Genomic DNA, 19,885 nt, shown 5'->3' with positions numbered 1-19,885 from the left:
TTTTAAGCAAGATCTAGCAGCGGCGATGGCGGCGGCAAACAGCGGCGGCATCCGCAGGCAACAGCAGCAGCAATGTCAGCGATATATAGCGGCAGGCGTAAATAGCGGCAGGCAACTCTGGAGATGGCCTAAACTCAATCGTAAAATGTCACTGATTGCTTAGCGTCGGAGAGTTGCTAAAATGTGCAATTGTATTCATCTAATACAGACCGGCGGACGTGATACGATCGACAATGATGCACGGTCGTGATATATATAATTATATCGATCATGGGGGAAGGGTGGTAAAAAGAGAAATCGAGAAGAAAGAGGGGGTAGGGGAAAAGTGTGGCGGTAACAGATGTTCACTTCTTGGGGAGTGAATCGGTATACAATATCGGAGTCGGTACAATGTCGTAAACAAGAAACATATTATGTTATATAGCAGTGCCCATGCCAGAGAAGTGTAATATCGTGGCGAGAAGGTCGAGACTCGCGTGAGATTCGCAGTTTGTTCACGACGTTTGCTTCCTTCGCAGGAGGATGTTCCTGTTCGCAGTATAAATAAGACGTTATAGACGATCACTAGACAGCACGAGGAACCATTGCTCTACTACATAACTACCAGTGTAGAATGAGTGGATTGCCGAGCGATGTAACGTGTGACGAGCGTGTAAATCGCGGATTTCTTTGTTTCGTTGTTTAGTATCTCGTTATGTATATAGGTAACTTTTCGGGAAATCTATCGAGAATCTGGAGTTCCAAAGAGTCACTGCAGCATCGATTGCGCAAACGAATATTTCGTTATTCTTTCTGGTAGAGCTGATGCTTGAATCACCAAAAAGACACAGCGAATTCTCCCGCGAATTATCCGGAAAAGAAAATTAGTCCGCGGATGCAAAACTCAATAGAGTGAATAATTATATTAAATATTTCAATCTCTTTTCATAATGCTTTCTTGTTTGGGTAATCTTCTTCAATTTATTTCTGCGTAACATCATCCATTTGTAACCCTGAAGTTTCGATAGTTTTATATGCAATGATCATCGCAGTAATCTCTTGAAATATCACCCCCAATCTTTCATCTTCGAAAAATGAGGGAATGTCGATATATTACGGATGTACATTACTAATGATTCACATCCCGAAATTTTATGCAAAAATGGCTTTCATAAGTCATAAATAGGAATACGTTCTACAGATGCATTACTTGCGATTTACGATTCGCTCAATCTCGATTGAAAATCGAAAAAAAGAAAGAATACAGAGGACATAGAATTTACTTTCGAAGACTTAGAAATAGATATAGAGATAGATATCAGCCAAGATGCTTGTCATTGATCCTCGAGGAAATTGACAATACATTTTTTTTTTACCACGGTTCAATCGTGTCGAGCAAATTGATAACAGCGACAACAATTTCAGTAAAACAATTTCATTCAAAACAAATTTCTCAAAGAGCTTTCTCAGTCGCGACTAAAAGACACGGTGTGTAAAACGTGAAAGCTGTAAATGATGATCGTGACGCAATGACTTTGTGTACGGACTTTTATGTACGAGTGATTAGGCTATATAGATATATATATAGTTGCATTGTGTGTGCATCGAACATCGCTCTCTACAAGTTGCACTAAACACTACTTACAAATATTTCATCTAAACGATATACAATATGTAAAGTATATTGTGTCGGACTTTCGATCAATGCGGTAAACACTGTTCTGCATTTCATCGTTCATTACTGGATACCTGGAGAGGTATCGGCTTTACGATATGTATACAATATCGTAACGGAGAGATACATATGCGTGTATATATATATTACAACTAACACCGATCGATCGTAGAAAAAACAGTAAGGATAGACAGAGCAGATCAGTGAGTTCGAATGCAATTTAAGAATGTAGGTAGATATATATATAGTATAATGGTATATATAATAATAATATATACGGCCAAAAGTAATGGTGAAAATAAATAAGCATCTCCGGAACACGGCCAACATTGAGTATATAGTCATATACTGAATTTATATAACAAACAATGACTTAGTCTGATTTGATACCTCGAAATCCTGTTTGCCCAGCCGCAGGGCAAATGTCGATGGACGGGACAAGAAAACAGAAAACAGAAAAACAGAAAATTAAAACCTTTGGTAACAGCAGTTATCCACTCAGTTATAGAATATATGTATAGCATATATAATATATAGAAAGAGAGAGAGAAGAGAGATACAGCTGTACACGATGATATTACAGCTACGCTTTTTATCACCTAACGTCATGGCCAGATCGATAAACAGCAAGGTATATATATATATTCATTGTTCAAGGACCATCTCAAAAGTTCCCCAAGCTGAGAAAAGTCTATCATTCCGATTACCCGAATCGGACGCCCGCGGATCCCCCGGGTGTAATATCCCACGGGTATTTCGTCATTTCGCGCAAGATTCGCGTTAATGTAATTAGTAATACAACGAGCCGCGAGTTTATCAGTCGCGATGGAGTAAGTGGCCGGTAAACAGCGAGATTTGTGTAGCGTTTCGCGATTTCGTTGCATCATCTTCTTTTTCTCTTCTTCATCGTTTTCTTTTTCTTCGCTTTTTTTTTTCTCCCGTCTCGAGCCGCGAATAGACTTTCCTCGCGCATGACCACGACAAATAAAGAAGTTGTTATAGACTTATGGAAAAAATATAATAGCATCCAACATTCAATACAAATGATAAGATATAGAAGTAGTGTTCAAAAAGACAGTCTGTATATATATATATTGCCCTATACCTTATTTCCTATGTATATATATATATGTATATATAAATGTAATGATATATAAATATGTAATATATATATATATAATTATATATAATACAGATAAAAGAGTCTGCAACTGCACATCGAGCTTCCATGCAAGAAAACATTGATTAATATAACGCCTGAACACAATATTATCCAGTAAAAATAACCGATAGGATATCGGAGCCGTACGGAATTGTGCCGTTTCGCGCGGGAACGATCGCGATTAAACTCGATTAACGAAATGATTAACGACGAGCAGAATGATTGTTTTTCCCGTTGAAGAGTTGTATGTGCACGTGTATGACGTATACATGTGTGTATGTATATGCATCTGGCCCGGAGATGATTCCTAATATGACCCATTCGCTGCTGTTTATTCGCATTATTTGAGAGTTCTCTTATTATAAATATACCGCCGTTCGTTTATGCCATAATCTTTTTTATTAAAATATGCATTTTAAATATTACTAAAAAATGATTGAAAATTTTTCAACAAATGGACCATATTTCGAATCCCAGATACGCAAATAAAGAATGCCCCCGCTCAAGCGTGCACTTTCTCTTTTAACCAAAGATTTATGGATCACAATTTTGAGCCAATTTCTTATTATTATATATTAAATTCTTATTATATATTAAAAACTTTTTTGCCATCTTTTTCTTTTCCACATTAAACATCTTAATGACTTAATAAAATTGAAAAATTAAATTTCAATAGTCATATTAGCAAAATCCAGTTGAGGAAATCTTTTATCGCGGTAAAAAAAATTGACTCAGTGATCAAAGAGAAAACCTACATAGTTAAAAAGGGAAAAACACGATTGATCGCAGCATTCTGTAAATGCGCTATGCCGCATGGCATGGTAAATGATCATGTCACAGTGTTTTTTCGAAGAAGTGTGAAATGTGTATTTCTATATATCTCTTCATTCCTTCTGCAGAGAGTCTCTCTAGTTTCGATATGTGTCTTTGCGATTACGAATTTTCTCGCGAGTTTCCTCGTGAACCACAAGTAAAGAAACCCTGGTATCGCATGAGTCTCTCGTACGGAACCGGGTTGAATGTTCACCGGTCAAACCACCTTGACAAGCCCGACTTGTCCTAACCCACATGGACGCGATGAATCACGTACAGAGATACAAATCAATTAAGCAGATCGTAGTGGCTAGCAGTGGGAGATAATATTGAGTGGTCCTTGCATCAATGCAATAATGAAAAAAAAAAATACACAGAGAGAGAAAGTGTCGATCGAGAGAACATGGTCAAAAAGATAGCGGTTGAGCGACGACGGGATTTTCAATTCTCAATTTCAACGCCTGTAATTTTTTTTGGCATTTGTCGTTTTTTTCTTTTTTTTATGTTTTCGTCGTTTATTTAATTAACGCCCCCTTTTAAGTACTGTTTAATATCGAGCAATTACGAGACGAGTTTCAAAGCTGACATTAACGTCACCTCAGACTGTGATCGCGATCATTGAACCGAGACGATTTCCTTTTTTTTTTTTTTTTACAAACTCAGTCTCGTGATAGCATAATACATTCTCTAACGTATGATCAATCTCGCTGAAATAAATGCATTATTATACGCATTGATACGTCGGTGAAAAATAAACGATACAGCATCGATAGCCAGAGGGGACGCAACGTTATGTAATCGAGACGTAATACGGTCGAAGGTATATATATAACGAAAGGTGATAATAATCCTCAAACCAAAGTTTCCCAATAAATATATACGATCCAACATGACACAAACAATTGAACGTAGAATGTATAAGAGGGGTATATAGATATATATATAATATGCGCAATCCTCGAAAGAAAGAGAAAGAGAGAGAGAGAGAGAGAGAGAGAGAGAAAGAAAAGAGAGAGAAAGTGAGAAGGAGAGTCGAGCTCTCGATTCTCTTCCCGATAACAGCGTAAGGAGTGTGTGGCTTTCACGCGAGTGCGAGTCATACCTTGCTGTTCGCGAAGAGGAGACCGACGCCCTCCATGCAGACCTGCAGAAGCCCGCCCTCGCCCGTTCGCATATCCTGCACCGGAAACTCGCCGCCGAGCTCGTAGCCCACGTTCGCGCCTCGCCCGCGAGCTGCCGCCTTCTCCATTGCGTCCTTAATGCAATAGTACACGTCCTTACACTGGAAAAAACGATCGTTAACGTTTATTTAACGTCAAAGGTGCCACGCCGCAGCACGCGGCTCCAACTGATTTCTCGACTGGTTACCCGATCAATTTGGAATCCTATAATCCTGGGATTACGGACATTTTCTCCAAATAGGAAAGATTGTACCGTCTGAAACTTTGCGATATTACACTCTAAGACTTTTATCCTATCTCCGGTGAACTTTTGCAACCGTTATAGGATAGAACGAAACATTTACTCGTTTAATCTTCGTTACTTAAACTTCCTTCCAGGAATCCTCCCCTACCTTCTTAGTGTAATACTTGTGTAACTCGGTATCGCCGCCGCTCCTCCTCCACAAGCACAGAACTTTATTCTTCGGGCTGTAGGTCATGTTGACCACGCGCTCGTACCACCAGCGCTCGACTATCACGCCGTTCACCGATCTCAGCACGAGGCCGTCGTGGCGGACCTCGAGGAACCGCAGGTCACCCTCGGCGTCGACCCCCGAGTGCACGGTGAACGACTGCCGGTGCATTTGCCGGGACGTCAGGGGCTTCAGATCGATGTCGTTTCCGTGCTGCGAGGAAGAAGAAGGCTCGGCGTTTTTAACGCGTCGCGATTGTTGATTAACCGGTCGCGCGACAGAACACTCACGAGATTGTTTATTTGGTCGAGGAGTAGATTCAGTTCCTGGCTGTAGATGAGACCGATGTGACTCTTGCCCAGCAGTCTGCGCACCTTCCGCTTCAGCTCGTTCTTTTCGACGTTCAGCATCACCAGGACGGCGGTGAGATTGTGCAGCAACGTGCACAGCAGCCTGTCCTCCTCGTGCTCCAACCGCCGTCTTTCGCTTTCACTTAAGCTCTTGTATCTGTATCGCGCAACGTGTTTTAATAATCATTTTTTTCTAAGTTTTATTACATTTATAATACTGATTAATAAATTCAATATCACATGCAATTTTTGCGTGTGTAAAGTTAACTTTAATCGGAACTATGGAATTTTAATGTTGGGGTACGTACTAACTTCAACACACGCGCAATTTTTTAATTTCTAATTTTGCAATAAACAATAGATTATGTGGCTATTTCTAATTTTCGCACATTTTGTTTCCATTTTTTTTTTATTGTTGAATATCTATTAAGATTGTTTTTTTTACCTCTCTACCATTTCACCGGGTCCCTGATCCATGCCCATCATGTCGCGTTCCTGTGAGACGGCATCCAAGAAGGCGTCCTCCCAGAATTGCATTTCATCCCACAGAGACGATCTGTCCTTCCCCAATAAACCTAAATTCGAAAATCGATATAATAAAAAAGATAATAAAATGTACAAAAAAAAAGAAATTATCAGCAACAGTAGTAATCGCGTATCTTTTTCTAAATGTTTATCTTGTACCTTCAAAGAGATACGTTCTCGCAGTCTCCGGACTAGGTAACGTCGTCGTAGGTATCAAACTTCCGCCGTGATATCGGAATCCGGTGCTCAGGGACGACTTGCTGGACCAGACGCTGCCGGAACGCTGCTTGCCCTGCCGAGGAAACTGGAATCACAAAACCGTGTAAGCGTGAAGTTAATAACGTTCCAGGGATAAGGAGATCTTTGATGAAAAACTATAAAAACTTCAATAAAACAGTAACAGTCCGAAATTATAGCCGATTTTCATAATCGACTCTCATATTTAAGATTGTTTTAAGTACATACAATCTCTTAAGATGTCACAAAAGATCTAATCACAGAGCCGTACTAGCATCTTAAGACATTACTTAAGACGATCTTGAAATAAGAGCCGACTATGAATACCGGTCTATATCTTCTATCGAGATCGTCCGTCGAGATTATAGCGATTAGAGCATTCCAACTAGGTAATTGCGATACGATGCCACCTCTAAGGTCAAAGGGTAACTTGCTTGCACGTACAGAGAATCACGGGAAGAAACTAATTACGTCACAAATGAAAGACTAATTTTTTTTTTTTTAATATCACAGTAATTTAAACTGCAGCGAAACGCGTCATTGTTACCCTTCGATAACGATTCTCTATGCGATCTGTCAACGTCCAGTGTTCCTGTCTGATGAAATGCCGAGGTATCGATCGGTGCGATTCGAATGTTCGGAACTACGGGAAGCTCCTGTTGCGCGAGATGTGACACGTGTCTAAGGACTCTCGTTCCTAAAGAGCGCGGCGTGTGTACTTAAAGGTTTAATTCGATTTCAACTCGTTAACGCGCGATTAACAGACCAATGAGTTCCAATGAGTTCTATAATTGCGTTGTCGGGAAAAATATTTTACGGGAATGGACGATGCTACTAGCGGTGTGCATTGCTCACTACCAGATATTTCTAACAACTATGTAAGATTATATTAATTCAAGATAATTTACATTGCCTTGCTCGACCTCGCTATCAGACACGGTGCTTCGGAAGGAAGCTTGGTGCGCTTGCCGAAAAGCAGGATTAGTGATAATGCTACCTCCGTCAGTGGATAAAGCTTCGCTGCTCCCCGTTCCACCACCCCGCCCACTCTAAAAAAAACACATGACAAAACACGTGTGCGTTGCATGTTAAAATCGAAAATTGAGCATTTTTGTGGTGTTTTTTTTTCTTCCTTCGCGTTTATTAGATTTGAAAAGAGCGTAAAAAAAAACTATCAGGCCGAATAATAATTTTCTAAGAAAAAAAAAACAAGAAAAGAAGTGCTATCTCTCGTCTGTTTAGGACGGGGGGAGGAGATGTATTTTTATCAGTTTTTAATAATTATTGATCGCGCCTGCAGGATCATTGTGACACCCAAGTAAGACTAGCCAACTTGAAATTCGAGCTTAGGATATCGAAATTAGAATACATTTAATATGAAATGGAAAAATTCTCTCTACCTCCGAGTCGAACGAGGTGAGTCTGCTTAAGAATTTCCCTTTCTTCGTGAACATGTCTAAGAACATGTCCGTCGTTGATTGGCCTGTGTCCGGTGGTGCGTCCAAATGTACTTGCGGCACTTCTATAGTATTTGCAAAAATAATTAATTACTAATTTGTTTACAATTATATATTTATTTAAACCGTTGAACTACGTTCTTTTCATAAATTCTATATATCTATTTCAAAGTTAATAAAGTTTATATAAAATAATTGGTCTTGTTTATCGCAATGAATTGAATAATTGAAATTTCCGAATAAACTATACCTCGATAAAATTGAGAGTGGATGAAAATTTTTTTTTTAACGGCATTGTGCCAAAAAGCATACCCGATTTTTGCGTGGGATCCATAAAGTCAGGCTGATTCGGAGATTGCGGAGATTTCAGATTTTCTCTGCTACCGAATGGGCTAGACGCCTGCAAAACGAGCGCTTTCTTTCATCATCAAACATCAAATATATGCATATGTATATAAAGGTGTCAAGTAAAAATAAAACAAGATTGAATTATACTACGCAAGAATTCGAAATTGTATAACATTAGAAGCGCGTTTAAGATTATATACCTGCGATATCAAAGAGCTGTCGAAGCCGCTACCTTCGGACAGATCCTTGCTCCAGTAATGCGTGTGAGCGATTTCCATCAGTTGGAAGACAGAAGCCATCCCGCCAAGTCCAAAATTATTATACGTATGCGCGAGACCGTGCGTTACTGCTTGAAGGCACTTTAACATTCCCTTATACACGGGTTTCGATATGGGCTGGAGAGAGATTAGAGCAAACAGATAATTGAACAGTGTTTCATTTATCAAGGCAGGGAAATATCAAGTAAATTTAAATAAGCTGTGTATATTTAAAATTTACCACATCGTCAATGTGATCGTTCGGACTAATCTTCCTATTAAGACCCTTGTTCAGCTTCGTCACGACCAAATCCCGATAATTCTCGTCCTCCATCAGCTTCTTTAATCTGTTCAATTTGAGCCAACCAACGCCTTCGCCAGTTAATACTTGCGTCACCACCTAAAAGTACCGCGGAAACACCGTAAAATTCAGCACGATCGTTTGTCTTGATAATTAAACTAACGTTTACGAATACTTGCGTCATTTAAAAAGGCTTGATTGTCGCTATGCGTGCTGGAACGTTCCGCATTTTGCATTCTCTGCGCGTCTTCTTGATTGACTTTGTGTGAAGAATGTTTTATCAACGAGGAACGTTCTACCAATCCCGTTTTTCCTGCAACTGTCAATAAATTTTGGTATCCTGAATTTTATCTTCGAAGAATGCAAGGATTTAATTAGAAACGCCTTGAATGTCACCGCCTACCTTTGGGAAACGGTCCAAGAATCGGATTAGTCTTCTCTTTCGATTTCTGATTTTGCGGAAAGAAGCTACTGCCTCGATTGGAATTATTTTTACTACCTGAAAGTCGGATATAATTTTGATATTTTTTTTAATGTACTATTTTTTTTTCTCGATGTACATTATCGATTTTACGTAACAATTAAGTTTGTTAAACGCACAAAAAATCTCAAAGAACATTGTAGATAAGTAACAAATTTACCCCGCTCCTTAAAAAAAATCTTACTCAAAATATTAAATGTTTTCATTAAAATTTATGACATAAAAATTATCATATAAGTGAAAAATTTTATAAATTATTAATGTCTCGTAGTTTAACAGTTATCGAGAGTGAGAATGCGGAACGTACCGAATAAATCACTGAACATACTGCTGGTCTGCGCGGCGAAGCCGTTCAGATCGCTGCTAATATTGCTGAAAAAGTCCCGTCCGACCCCGCCCCGCGAATCAGACGCGACTAACTGATTGCTGACTGAATCCTTCCGCTGCTGCGTCATATTGGGAGATTGCGGCGAGTGTGTTGGTGATTGTTGCGAGTCTCCGAGACCCTAATGAAGAGCATATTAGATTGGAGCAACTTTAAAGATCTCGAAAGACTTAAAGATACTTTTAGCGCGACGCTATCAAAGACACTGCTCTCTTCGTCGAAGAGAGTACCTTGAGCAAGCCTTTCTTCGCGGCGGCTTCTTTGGCACTTTTCGTCAGGTCTCCCAACGTGCTCTTGCCGACGTACGTCAGATCGTCCAACGTGTTTTTGCTGACGCCCGCCGCGGTTTTGCTAGCCTCCAGCGCGGTCTTCGACACCTCTTGCACCGACTTGGTGGCTTCGCCCACCGCTTTCTTCGTTTGTTGCGTCAACTAATTGATTCAAAATGAATAAAACGAGCTAAGCATACCGTTCGATTTCGTACACTTTGTGTGTGTGACGTCTCACAAAAACGTACCTGCTCCAACGGCGCGAATAGACTGTCCTCACTTGCCTCCGTAATTTTTTCTTTTGCCTGATGCTTCAACTGTGACAAATAATAAGTAAATTGAATAAATAAATAACTACTAATGCATTCAAAAAAAAAAAATGATACGTGATAACGTTCGTTTGGCAAAAAGAACCCCAATATCCTATATGATCACACATGTCCATGTTTCACCTTGTCCATGTGTGCAAGTATCCCGTCCTGGCTGCTCTGTCTGGTGGTCTCGCGCATCAAGTCCTTCGCCTGGCTTGCAATCTGCTCGAACAGAGATCCCTGCGAGCCCTGGCGGAGAACACCGTTTCCGGTCGAGGTGGAACCGCCGCTGTTCTGTCGTTGCATCGTGTTGTTGTCATTGCTGGATTTCTGCATGATCACCGGCCCCGCCGATGCCTGACGCTGAAGTTGCGTCGCTTCGTGATGATGGTCGGCCGTGGTGACCGCGCTTATCTGCCGCGGCAGGAGAGGCCCGGCGGTGTTGAAGCTGGAGGCCCTCGCCAGGACGTTGCCGACGCTCGGCTGACGTTGCAGACCTGGTCCCGTGGGTGGTACCTGGAAAAGAGTACGCATTCGAAATTGTCCACAACCACCATGAAAAAAAAAGAACAATCTTCTCGAGTGAATCGAATGCAAATCTTCTCTAATCCCGCGTGTCTCTGAAAAATTCCTTTTCTCGAAACTAGAAGAGGAAATTTAATAGCATAAAATGCTTGTAATGCGTTGCTCATTCTGGAAAGTTGTTAATAAATTCATAATTATATATTATTAATAAATTCATAATACGCAAATTGTCGATAGAGAACTTTTAAGGCACGCGAGATTGCAGCAGAAAAAAGAACTCCAAGACTTTTGTAATAGAAAGAGTGTTGTTTTTATTTTTGAAAATATTACACACTAATCGACACATATAACTTACGAAATACTTATATCGTGGCCTTAAGTTTCAAGATATGAGGCAACAAAGTTAGTCATGCTTCAACAGGGGACGTCACGTTGAAATAGTATAGATTTAGGTCTAGATAAAACAATTTGTACTTGACAAAGTGATAACTACAAGAAAAGTTGTACTTTTCACTGTAATTCAAACAGTGCATCACATTTTTGTGCATATATACATGTATTAAAAAGACCGATCGTGTTTCTGGATACAATCGCTTTAAACTCATAGATAATCGAACATAACTCGTGGACGTGTATTGGCGAGAAGAAAGATGAAAGGATATTTCAATGTATGTATGTACATGTACATGTAAATGTATGTTCCGTGTATGTATATATCGATCGATAAGAAAGAGACGTATAATATTACACGAGTATCAATATGCAATAACGTATCTTCAGAGAATAAAATGAAATGAAAATATGTGCATCATATATTAAATCTCATTCATTTGTTTCATGCTGAGAAGAAATAGTGCGAGATAACAGACTAGAGGTCAGACAACTGGAGTAATCACATTTAATGCTATGGGAGGTGAATGGGGATTATGTTCGTTTTTTTTTTTTTAGGGACAACGTGCAATGGATGCTGTCAAACGATGGGTATCTCGTAAAACGAACGACAATAATCGAAATAATCGTGAAAACGACATACCGTTGAAATAAAAATGCAAATCAGACGGGAAGCTTATTAACATTCTCCTCAAACAGTATATACTTTTTAACCCAGAAATACGAATAAGGAAGGAGAGAGAAATGAAAGAGAAATATGAGAGCAAACATTCCACACACGCGCTCCCCTGAAATTCTCCCTCCGGTATCCCATTCGATTTCGTTGCTATCATGCATCAACCCCCGAATGATAACTGAAAGGTGATATCCGAGGAGAACATTCGAAAGTGACAGAATTAAAGGCACATATGAAGATGACTCACAGGAGTGACATATCTACTGATACGCGAGGTCCTGTGAGGTGTGGTAGAACGTTCAGTGTCGTTGAGCGAGGACTGAGTGCCTAAAGATCCCATGCTTATCCCCGTGAACTGTCCTACCGAACCTTGTGCGCTCAGGATAGTGCGCGGTGTTATTGTCGACGCGGAGTCTGACTCAAAGCTACCACCCTCCTCTTTATCCTATAATCAAGCTATCCGTTAGCGCACACCGGAGATTCTATTTCGTGATTTAACGTAACACTACAAATGGAAAGTATCTCGTAGGTATCGTATTTATGCACGAATCATTATTGTGTGCCGATTTGTATGAATTGAAAAATATCCGCGGAGTCAAGTCGACGTACGTGAAACGCTTCAGTGATATTATCTGATTGCCTGTTATTATAAAATTGAACCATTTTGAAATACCATTTTGATGCGTTGCATGTTAAGGAACCAAGGGACTTCCGTTATTTTCAATTTTTTTTTTTTAATTCTGATGTCGTGCATGCGACATGATTTATGTCATACGATGTAGACCATAATTACATGAAATATAAAGTATAATCATTTAGCATATATAGAAAGTAGTGCATATAAAGAAAGAGAAAGAAAGAGAAAAAAAACAGGAGGAGAGATCGTGTGGAGAGAAGTTTGCGCACTTACGTTAGTAGACTGCGAACCCTCGTGAATTTTCGGATTCAACTCGAGCTCGGAGTCCCTGTTAAAGCTCGGGCTGCTGAGATCGCTGTGACTAGAAGACGTGCTCGGCGGACTCTCGGCTCGTACTGGCGAGCCCTCCTCCACCCCCGGATATTGCAGGGAACTCGGTGGATTGTAAACGTTCTTCGGATCCACCGAGAGCGACATTTGTTGGGGCTGGCTCACTTGCGGGCAATTGTAACCTGCGAAAAGTAATTTCGAACAAATTAAAAATTAAAACTTAAATTATATGAGTGTTAAAATGTTTTACCGTAATCTTTAAATTTATAACATTTTTACATTAAGTTTCCTTCTTTATTAAAAAAAAATCTCTCACCCGGCGACAAATCGGAGGATGCCATCTCGGAGACGAAGTCGCTCAGGGAGGAGTAAGAGGAGCTGGTGCTCTCGGCACCCTCGGAATCGGAGCCGCTCTCGTCTGTAGGCTGAGTCTCGTGTTCCCTCATCGCCTTCAGGGCGTTCGCCAGCGAGCTACCGGAGTCCCAGACGGGAAAGTAGATCGGCTCGAGATTGGTCGCGTACCAGCGCGACTTGTCGCCGATCTGCGCGGGGTCGAACACCCCGGTCTGCACCCGGAGGAAGGCCACGTTGCTCGGCGTGAGGGACCACTCGGCCAGGAACTCGACCGCCTGCGTGCGCGCGAATTTACTGAGGAAGCTGCTCTTTCTGGGTCGCGAGCGAAGGAACGAGTTGATCTGGAAGGCCACCACCGGCCGGGGGTACAGCCGCAGGGTGCGCGTGTGCTCGGTGAAATTGGCTAGCAGGTTCTGCGAGTTGAAGAAGCGCACCATGGCGACCCGCGTGGCAATGTCCACCGAATCCACGTCGTTCCCGTAGATGAAGGGATTGAAGGGCGCCGGGCTCTGCCCAGCCACCTTCGGCGGATACGGGCCGACCGGTCCGGATCCACTCATCATCTGCGACGTCGACGGCCGACGAGGTGGACTCGATGAAGCGCTCATGCCAGGCGAATTCAATGGGGCGTGCTGAACGTGCGCGCACTGATCGATGCTCGGCCTGTGCTTCGTCGAGGTTACACTGTAAGGTTTATTAGGATTTTTCTATTAGCATTTGAAGTTGTAAAAATATTTAAACAGCAGCGGCACTTCGTAATTACAATAAAGAATACATTTTGATTTTTTATTCAACAAAAAGCACTAATCTTTTTCAACAGTTTTACAATCAATATTCCATTTATGTTATTTTTAATATATTTATTGTTATACTATGATAGATTTTAGCGAAAGACGGTGGATGGTAATTACGTCGACGTACCTTAAGCTGGAAAGATGGGAGGCTGTGCTTTCTCTTCTGCTCGGCGTCTGAAATGACAGACGCATCGAGATGTCTTGCGAGGGCAAAGGAGGGCCTGCCATACTGGCCATCGCCTGGAAATCCATTAAATAATAAATTAACGATTTTGTTACAATGATCGTTGCTCATTGCTACTTTGTTACTAGTTGCTACTTCTACTTCGACTAGGTTACCGATCTACAAACAAAAAGTGGCGAGAACATTACAAAAAAATTTGTCTACCCGACTATCAATTTCCAATTCTCGACAAACAAATCTCTTTTTCGATCGCTGTAATTTGTATTTACTACTTGTAACGTTTATTTCACAGCGTTACAGTAAATGTGTGTGGCTGTCATCAACTCGACTCTACACGTGATAAATCATGCATGCGACTAACTACGAAACAAAGGGTACGCCACTAAGCGGACTGAGAATTGGTGAAATATTTACACTAGAGCCAACTTGATCCATCAGTTGCATTGCCTGCAGTGAGGGTAATGAGTCATTAAATACTCTTCATCGTTTAGCTTAATTCGTAACGAAAGTCTATATATATATCACCGCTCAAGCGCTGACGAGTTCGCATTACCTGCTTCAGATGATTCTTCAGGATGGTACCCTCTGGTTCCGGTAACGGCGGCAAACCGTCATCGCACAAAGCGCTCGGCGCCGTTATCTTATTGCTATCCAAGTCCACCAGCCAGATATCATCGGGCATCTTGAAGTTCTTCTTGTACAGTAGGAAGGACGCGGGGATCCCGATCACGAAGGGCGTCGGGGCGAGAAGCAACTGTTCCGCGCAGCTCATGCACGTGGGAAGCAAGGGTATCGCGGGAAACATGTACTCCAGCGGGTAGATCATCGTGACGAACGCCATGACCGACATGGACAGAGCGTTGTAATCCCGGGACTGAAGTACGATCTGAAAGGAAGAACATCCGTTCAGTTCTGGAATTCCAGCTCTGGATGTTCAAAGGTACGATGAAGGCGCTGTGATAAAAATTATGTATTTTTTTCGATACCTCGTTTTACACTCGTTTATACCTTGTTCTCCAAGAGGATCAGCGTGAGGACCTTCAGACATATGTCAACGCCGAGAAGCTCCAACGGCAGGTGCAGAGGGAAATCGACCAGAGTGAACCTGGTATGGTCCGGCAGGGCGAAACATAACGGGGGCTGTATGCTCGACGATATTATCTCAATCTCGACACGCGTCTTCGCCGGGACGGGCACGGGGCTGCTGAGCAAACGCAGTATCCACGTCTCGATCTCGCGAACGTCGTGAAGCACGATGGACGGCGTGTCGCCCAGAGCCTGGCCCGTCAGAACGCTCCATACTGTGTCTCTGTAACGGAGAAAATCCCGTTGAGGATGTGGAAGTTTTCCAAACTTTTTTCCTTTCTTTCGGAAATTATGGAAAGCCATTATGCCATTATATACAAGATTGGCAAAATCCGGACACACCTGTTGGTCTGTCGAGATGCTCCCACCTTCTGCGGCGAGAAGCTCTCGTTGCACGCGTCGATGATCTTCTTCAGAACGAAAAGACACTCACGGAACATCGAGAAGAACGGATGATGCGAGATGATGCACAGCGAAGTCAAGGAATGATTGCGAACCCTCTGCGTGAATATTGCGAAGTCATTATTGGCGAAACTTTAATATCACCTTTAAGTAAGATCATGTGTGTTGCCCTCAATTCTTTTAAAATACTTTCTGAACAAATTGAAAAACTGCTTCGAATGCAAGAGCGTTGTTATATTAGTCAACGTGGTATCAACCTGACGTCTCCGAGATGCGCGTGGTGAAGGGGAATGACTGCCGCCGCTCTCGCTGTCTCCGCTCGGTGCGATGAATTCCAATCTCGGAGCGTGGGGTACCTGAGGGGTGTCCGAATCCCTCCTGCCACTAGAGCAATCTCTCTCAGAATCACTAGGACCCACTGCACTGCTCCTATAGTCGCTATAACGAATAGCTAGAGATACAGTCTTATAAACGGGACGCTCTGTCGGGTGCAAATTGTGCGCGCAAATCAATTCTAGAAAATCAGTGATTTTAGTTTCGAGAAAAAAAGAGGTTTCGTTGTCTTTTATAGTTATATAAAATATAAATGCGTCTAACATATCATATACAATATATCGAGATTCTATTTCAATTTCTCTATTAATCGTAGAAGTCAAAGGAGGAGGCCAATAATTATAAGCCATTTCACCTAGAAAAGGCGGAATCCGTGCTTCTCTCCATGCTCTTCCTCCAGCTTTCCCTGCGAAACGTGGTGTTGTACTTTTCCCTCTTGATCGAAATTCCCCCGCCAGCCACGACCCCCGCTCTTTCCGTAGGTCGGTAGAAATTCACGCAGATCCCATAACGCGTCCTTCCTGCAATTTGCAAGATACGCTTTACAGCGCAGTGCGGATCCCCGATAGTCCCGCGCGCGGCGATGTAAAAACGGATGCGAACCTGAATCTTTATCGGTGAGGGTGAAGGTGAAGGACGTCGCCTCTCGTAAGGCCGTGCGCTTCGGTCCCACGCTACTGCAACCTTCCGGTTGACAGAAATACACCATATCCAGAGGCAGAGGAAAGTCCTTGTGATCCTCCACCGGATATCTACGTAGCAACTCCGGGACCTATTTTAAATAAAAATTATTTCCCTTTCTCAAGTCGCATCTTTTTCCCAATACTGCAGTTTTGAAGGCAATTTAAATAGATTAAAAATATCGTCACGCGAAATTTTCGTAAATATAAAATTCTACATAAAATTTTGCAAATACAGGCTCCGTTGTTCCGCATTGTTATACCTGTACGGGCTGACGAGAGGCGGGTATCCTGGCCCCCACGATGGCAAGGTAATCCACCAAACGGGGGCACAGGAATTTCTTCTGTATATCCATGGCTGTGATCTATGTGGGTGCAGCTGTGTCACCGTTGTATACAATGCAGTATACAGGACATTCGAGCTGCTGAACTCTCCTCAGAGTCGTTTCCAGCTTGAATCATGATTGTACCATTCTCTCGCTTATTTATCCCACCTATAAATAGAGTGTCGGAAGGGCCGCAGTTAATTGACGTCCCTGTCTCACTATTTACTGAATAGTCTGTCCCGATTAATTAAACTTTCGCTGTAACTACTCTCGAGCGGGTTGAATTTATAGGTGACATTCTCGCTTCTACTTCGTTAGCCTTAATGGGGTATTTCTCGGCTAACACGGCGCAATATTTTTTTTTCTTTAACAACATCTCGAGAGCAATTATTATATATTTTAAGTTTAAGTAAAGTAAAGTTATGTTTAATTAAACTTTATATTAAAATTTTCTTAAGTTAAGATCGTTGACGTCACAGATTGCTTCCTTCTCTGTTGAAGTTTTAATTACATTACAGTTAACTAGTTTTTGTAGTGCCCCAAATTAATGAGGTCGGCATCATTAAACGTTTAATCATTTTAATCTTTGAAAATTACATGTGAAAAAAAGGACTAAAAGAAGGTATTATTTATTGTTGCATTTGAAAATCTTAAATTTCGGTCACAAAAGTGAGACGTTGGGCTTAACAGATCAACTTTCCTACCGGAGAAAAGCGATCATGAAGGGCGGATGGGCAATAGGGCCGGTCCGGCCAAGGTTTCGAAAGATCGATGATTCCGGAGGCCCAAAAGGGGACATCTGTGTCACGGTGTCGGGGACAAAAGGGAACGAGCGAACGTGCATGCGCGTGGCGTGTTTAATTTCGCGCGATATCGAGCCTTATCTCATATTTCGCGCTGTGGCGTAACGCAAAGGGGACGAGGCCGACGGGGGGAAATTGTGTGCACGAAGCCACGTACTTCCGTGTTCGATTATACCGCACGACAGGCGATTACAGCGTGGAAATACGTGGACCTGACATTTGAAGCTTGATCCGTCGCGAAGAAAGACGTGAGCGCTCTCCGGCGACGTCCGAAACGAGGTTTCCGATCTTTCGAACGTCGTCCGGATGTTTCTCTATATCCGTCCGAGAAGTTCTCTGAAGATCTTTCAGTTCTTCAGACATCATCCAGACGTTCCTCAGACAACTTTCTTTTTTCGTGCCTTTTTTTTACGTGCATGAAAAGGGCGATCGATCGGAAAGTGCGGCGTTCGGTGGCCTAATCCTGCACGTTTCATTAGCAACTTGACAAACTCAATCTTAAAACTGAGAAAATTACATTTAAATCTCATTTCTTAGATTTCCAAGAAAAAAACGAGTTACGTCGCTGTGCCAGCGAATCTTTCAATTTTGGAACGATAAACTGAATGATGGAAAGGATGTCAATCTTGAAGTTAAGAAACTTATTTGCAGACTCATTTTTCTCAAGTCTGTAAAAAAATGAAACGACATTGAATTTTTTAATCTTCCTATACATATCACTAAAAGGAACTTCCTATACATATCACTCGCATATATGTATAAAATTATTTGCGATAGGGAAAATTAAAGATCTAAATTCGTCGTTCTAAATTAAAGATCGCAAATGTGGATTGTTTTTTCCTGTACATGTTGTATCCTGAAGTTGGATATTAATTGTAACATACTCCACTTCTTGGTCTAGTATTAAAACTCCAAAAGTTCACTTTGTGTATGGCATATAAATTCAAAGGCAAAATTATATGCGAGACTATATAGAAACGGTCGGAGACGTTAACGCGTGTCTCAAATGCGACAGCAAAACTCATCATAAGGCTGACTGCGAGGAAGGCTCATTTGTCAAAAATTCACCGATGCATTATCTGGCCGCGAAGGTCGCGTTTAACAATTTACCAAATCTCTCCCGATTCTCAATGAGCACGCCGCGCGATCAATTATTCAACCCGTCTTCCCGAGGCGTCGAATGGTATCGCCGAGGTGCGAAGACCAGACGATGTAACGAACATCCGGAATTATTCCCGCCCAGACGTCAGAAACGTTGCGCCCAGCTGCGACGTTAAATAGCACGTACACCTGCGGGCGACCGCGTTCCGATAAGACGACGGCTGCAGTTAACGAGCCGACCTCGCCGTAGTTCTAGCTGTTACTCCCGCAGAGTGATACTTTGATCGTAATGTCGACTCGAAGAACGTCGATCGTGACCTTACAGCCGCGGCTCGTACTCGTGCGAAATTCGATTAATTAATTCGGCAGATTCACGGAGGAACGTTCCTGTGGACGGATTGTCACGAGGAAGAAATTCAAAATTCGCTTTTACCTCAACATCTCTCGGTCTCCTCGTTGCCATCACTCGTGCGAGAAAACGCGCGATTAAAACGGATCCGCGCTTAAGTTCGCGAGCGGAACAATTACGCCGTTCCGAGATTGCTTCACCGCATCGATCCCGAGGCATCGCACGAGTCCCGCCGAGAGAGAGAGAGAGAGAGAGAGAGAGAGAGAGAGAGAGAGAGAGAGAGAGAGAGAGAGAGACAGACGGCTTCACCGACGTCCACTCGGGGAGCATCGCTCGAATTCGCACGAGAGATTCGATTAACCAACCCCCGTCGGGAAGGGAGGATTGAAATTTGCGCGAAAAAAAGAGGAAGAATCCTGGATCACTTCGTTCCCGTGGTCGTTCCGGCGCAAATCTGGAATCGCTCCACGAATTCTACTGGGAAACGATCCCTTAACGTCGGCGTCGCGACGCCAAGTTCTCCGCCGCGGTCGCCGCTCATGGGGAAACTTACGTTTTGCAATGCGTGTTAACGCGGAGAACGACCGCGTTCGGTCCTCGTCCGGCCGCCATACGAACGACTGCCAGGCCGACGGTATTCCGTATCAGCCAAACGGCGATATCGCACTGGCGGCCGCCGACGCGCCCCGGAGCCTCGCGACCGTCGTCGCGACGCTGATCGTTCGCCAGAAG

General features: G+C 42.5%; 1 protein-coding gene across 7 annotated transcripts in view; it reads right to left on the bottom strand.

Moving 5' to 3' along the window:
• The window catches only part of LOC105455707 (MAP kinase-activating death domain protein), a 24,978-nt gene extending 5,163 nt beyond the window's left edge, over positions 1-19,815 (bottom strand). For 2 of the 7 annotated variants that reach the window (XM_011699221.1, XM_011699226.1), the window contains exons 1-30: positions 19,707-19,815; positions 16,838-17,068; positions 16,498-16,666; positions 16,250-16,415; positions 15,819-15,999; positions 15,502-15,659; positions 15,082-15,382; positions 14,627-14,959; positions 14,488-14,520; positions 14,017-14,129; positions 13,058-13,779; positions 12,685-12,923; positions 12,022-12,219; positions 10,325-10,699; positions 10,121-10,189; positions 9,834-10,034; positions 9,526-9,724; positions 9,141-9,236; positions 8,917-9,056; positions 8,678-8,836; positions 8,380-8,574; positions 8,144-8,231; positions 7,775-7,896; positions 7,283-7,423; positions 6,297-6,441; positions 6,058-6,187; positions 5,553-5,769; positions 5,203-5,475; positions 4,732-4,911; positions 2,045-2,053 (exon numbers count right to left, since the gene is read on the bottom strand). In XM_011699221.1, the coding sequence (XP_011697523.1) occupies positions 2,045-2,053; positions 4,732-4,911; positions 5,203-5,475; positions 5,553-5,769; positions 6,058-6,187; positions 6,297-6,441; positions 7,283-7,423; positions 7,775-7,896; positions 8,144-8,231; positions 8,380-8,574; positions 8,678-8,836; positions 8,917-9,056; positions 9,141-9,236; positions 9,526-9,724; positions 9,834-10,034; positions 10,121-10,189; positions 10,325-10,699; positions 12,022-12,219; positions 12,685-12,923; positions 13,058-13,779; positions 14,017-14,129; positions 14,488-14,520; positions 14,627-14,959; positions 15,082-15,382; positions 15,502-15,659; positions 15,819-15,999; positions 16,250-16,415; positions 16,498-16,666; positions 16,838-16,930 (5,445 nt within the window). In that variant the 5' untranslated portion in view covers positions 16,931-17,068; positions 19,707-19,815. The remainder of the gene's footprint in view (positions 1-2,044; positions 2,054-4,731; positions 4,912-5,202; positions 5,476-5,552; positions 5,770-6,057; positions 6,188-6,296; positions 6,442-7,282; positions 7,424-7,774; positions 7,897-8,143; positions 8,232-8,379; positions 8,575-8,677; positions 8,837-8,916; positions 9,057-9,140; positions 9,237-9,525; positions 9,725-9,833; positions 10,035-10,120; positions 10,190-10,324; positions 10,700-12,021; positions 12,220-12,684; positions 12,924-13,057; positions 13,780-14,016; positions 14,130-14,487; positions 14,521-14,626; positions 14,960-15,081; positions 15,383-15,501; positions 15,660-15,818; positions 16,000-16,249; positions 16,416-16,497; positions 16,667-16,837; positions 17,069-19,706) is intronic. The other 5 variants (XM_011699223.1, XM_011699222.1, XM_011699225.1 and 2 more) reach the window with 5 other exon arrangements.
• Between the last annotated feature and the right edge of the window lie 70 nt (positions 19,816-19,885).

This window comes from Wasmannia auropunctata, unplaced genomic scaffold, assembly GCF_000956235.1.
Source record: "Wasmannia auropunctata unplaced genomic scaffold, wasmannia.A_1.0 LD335883.1, whole genome shotgun sequence".
Taxonomy (NCBI): domain Eukaryota; kingdom Metazoa; phylum Arthropoda; class Insecta; order Hymenoptera; family Formicidae; genus Wasmannia; species Wasmannia auropunctata.
The sequence above is the reverse complement of the archived record's forward strand: the minus strand, read 5'-3'. Positions and strand labels throughout refer to the sequence as shown.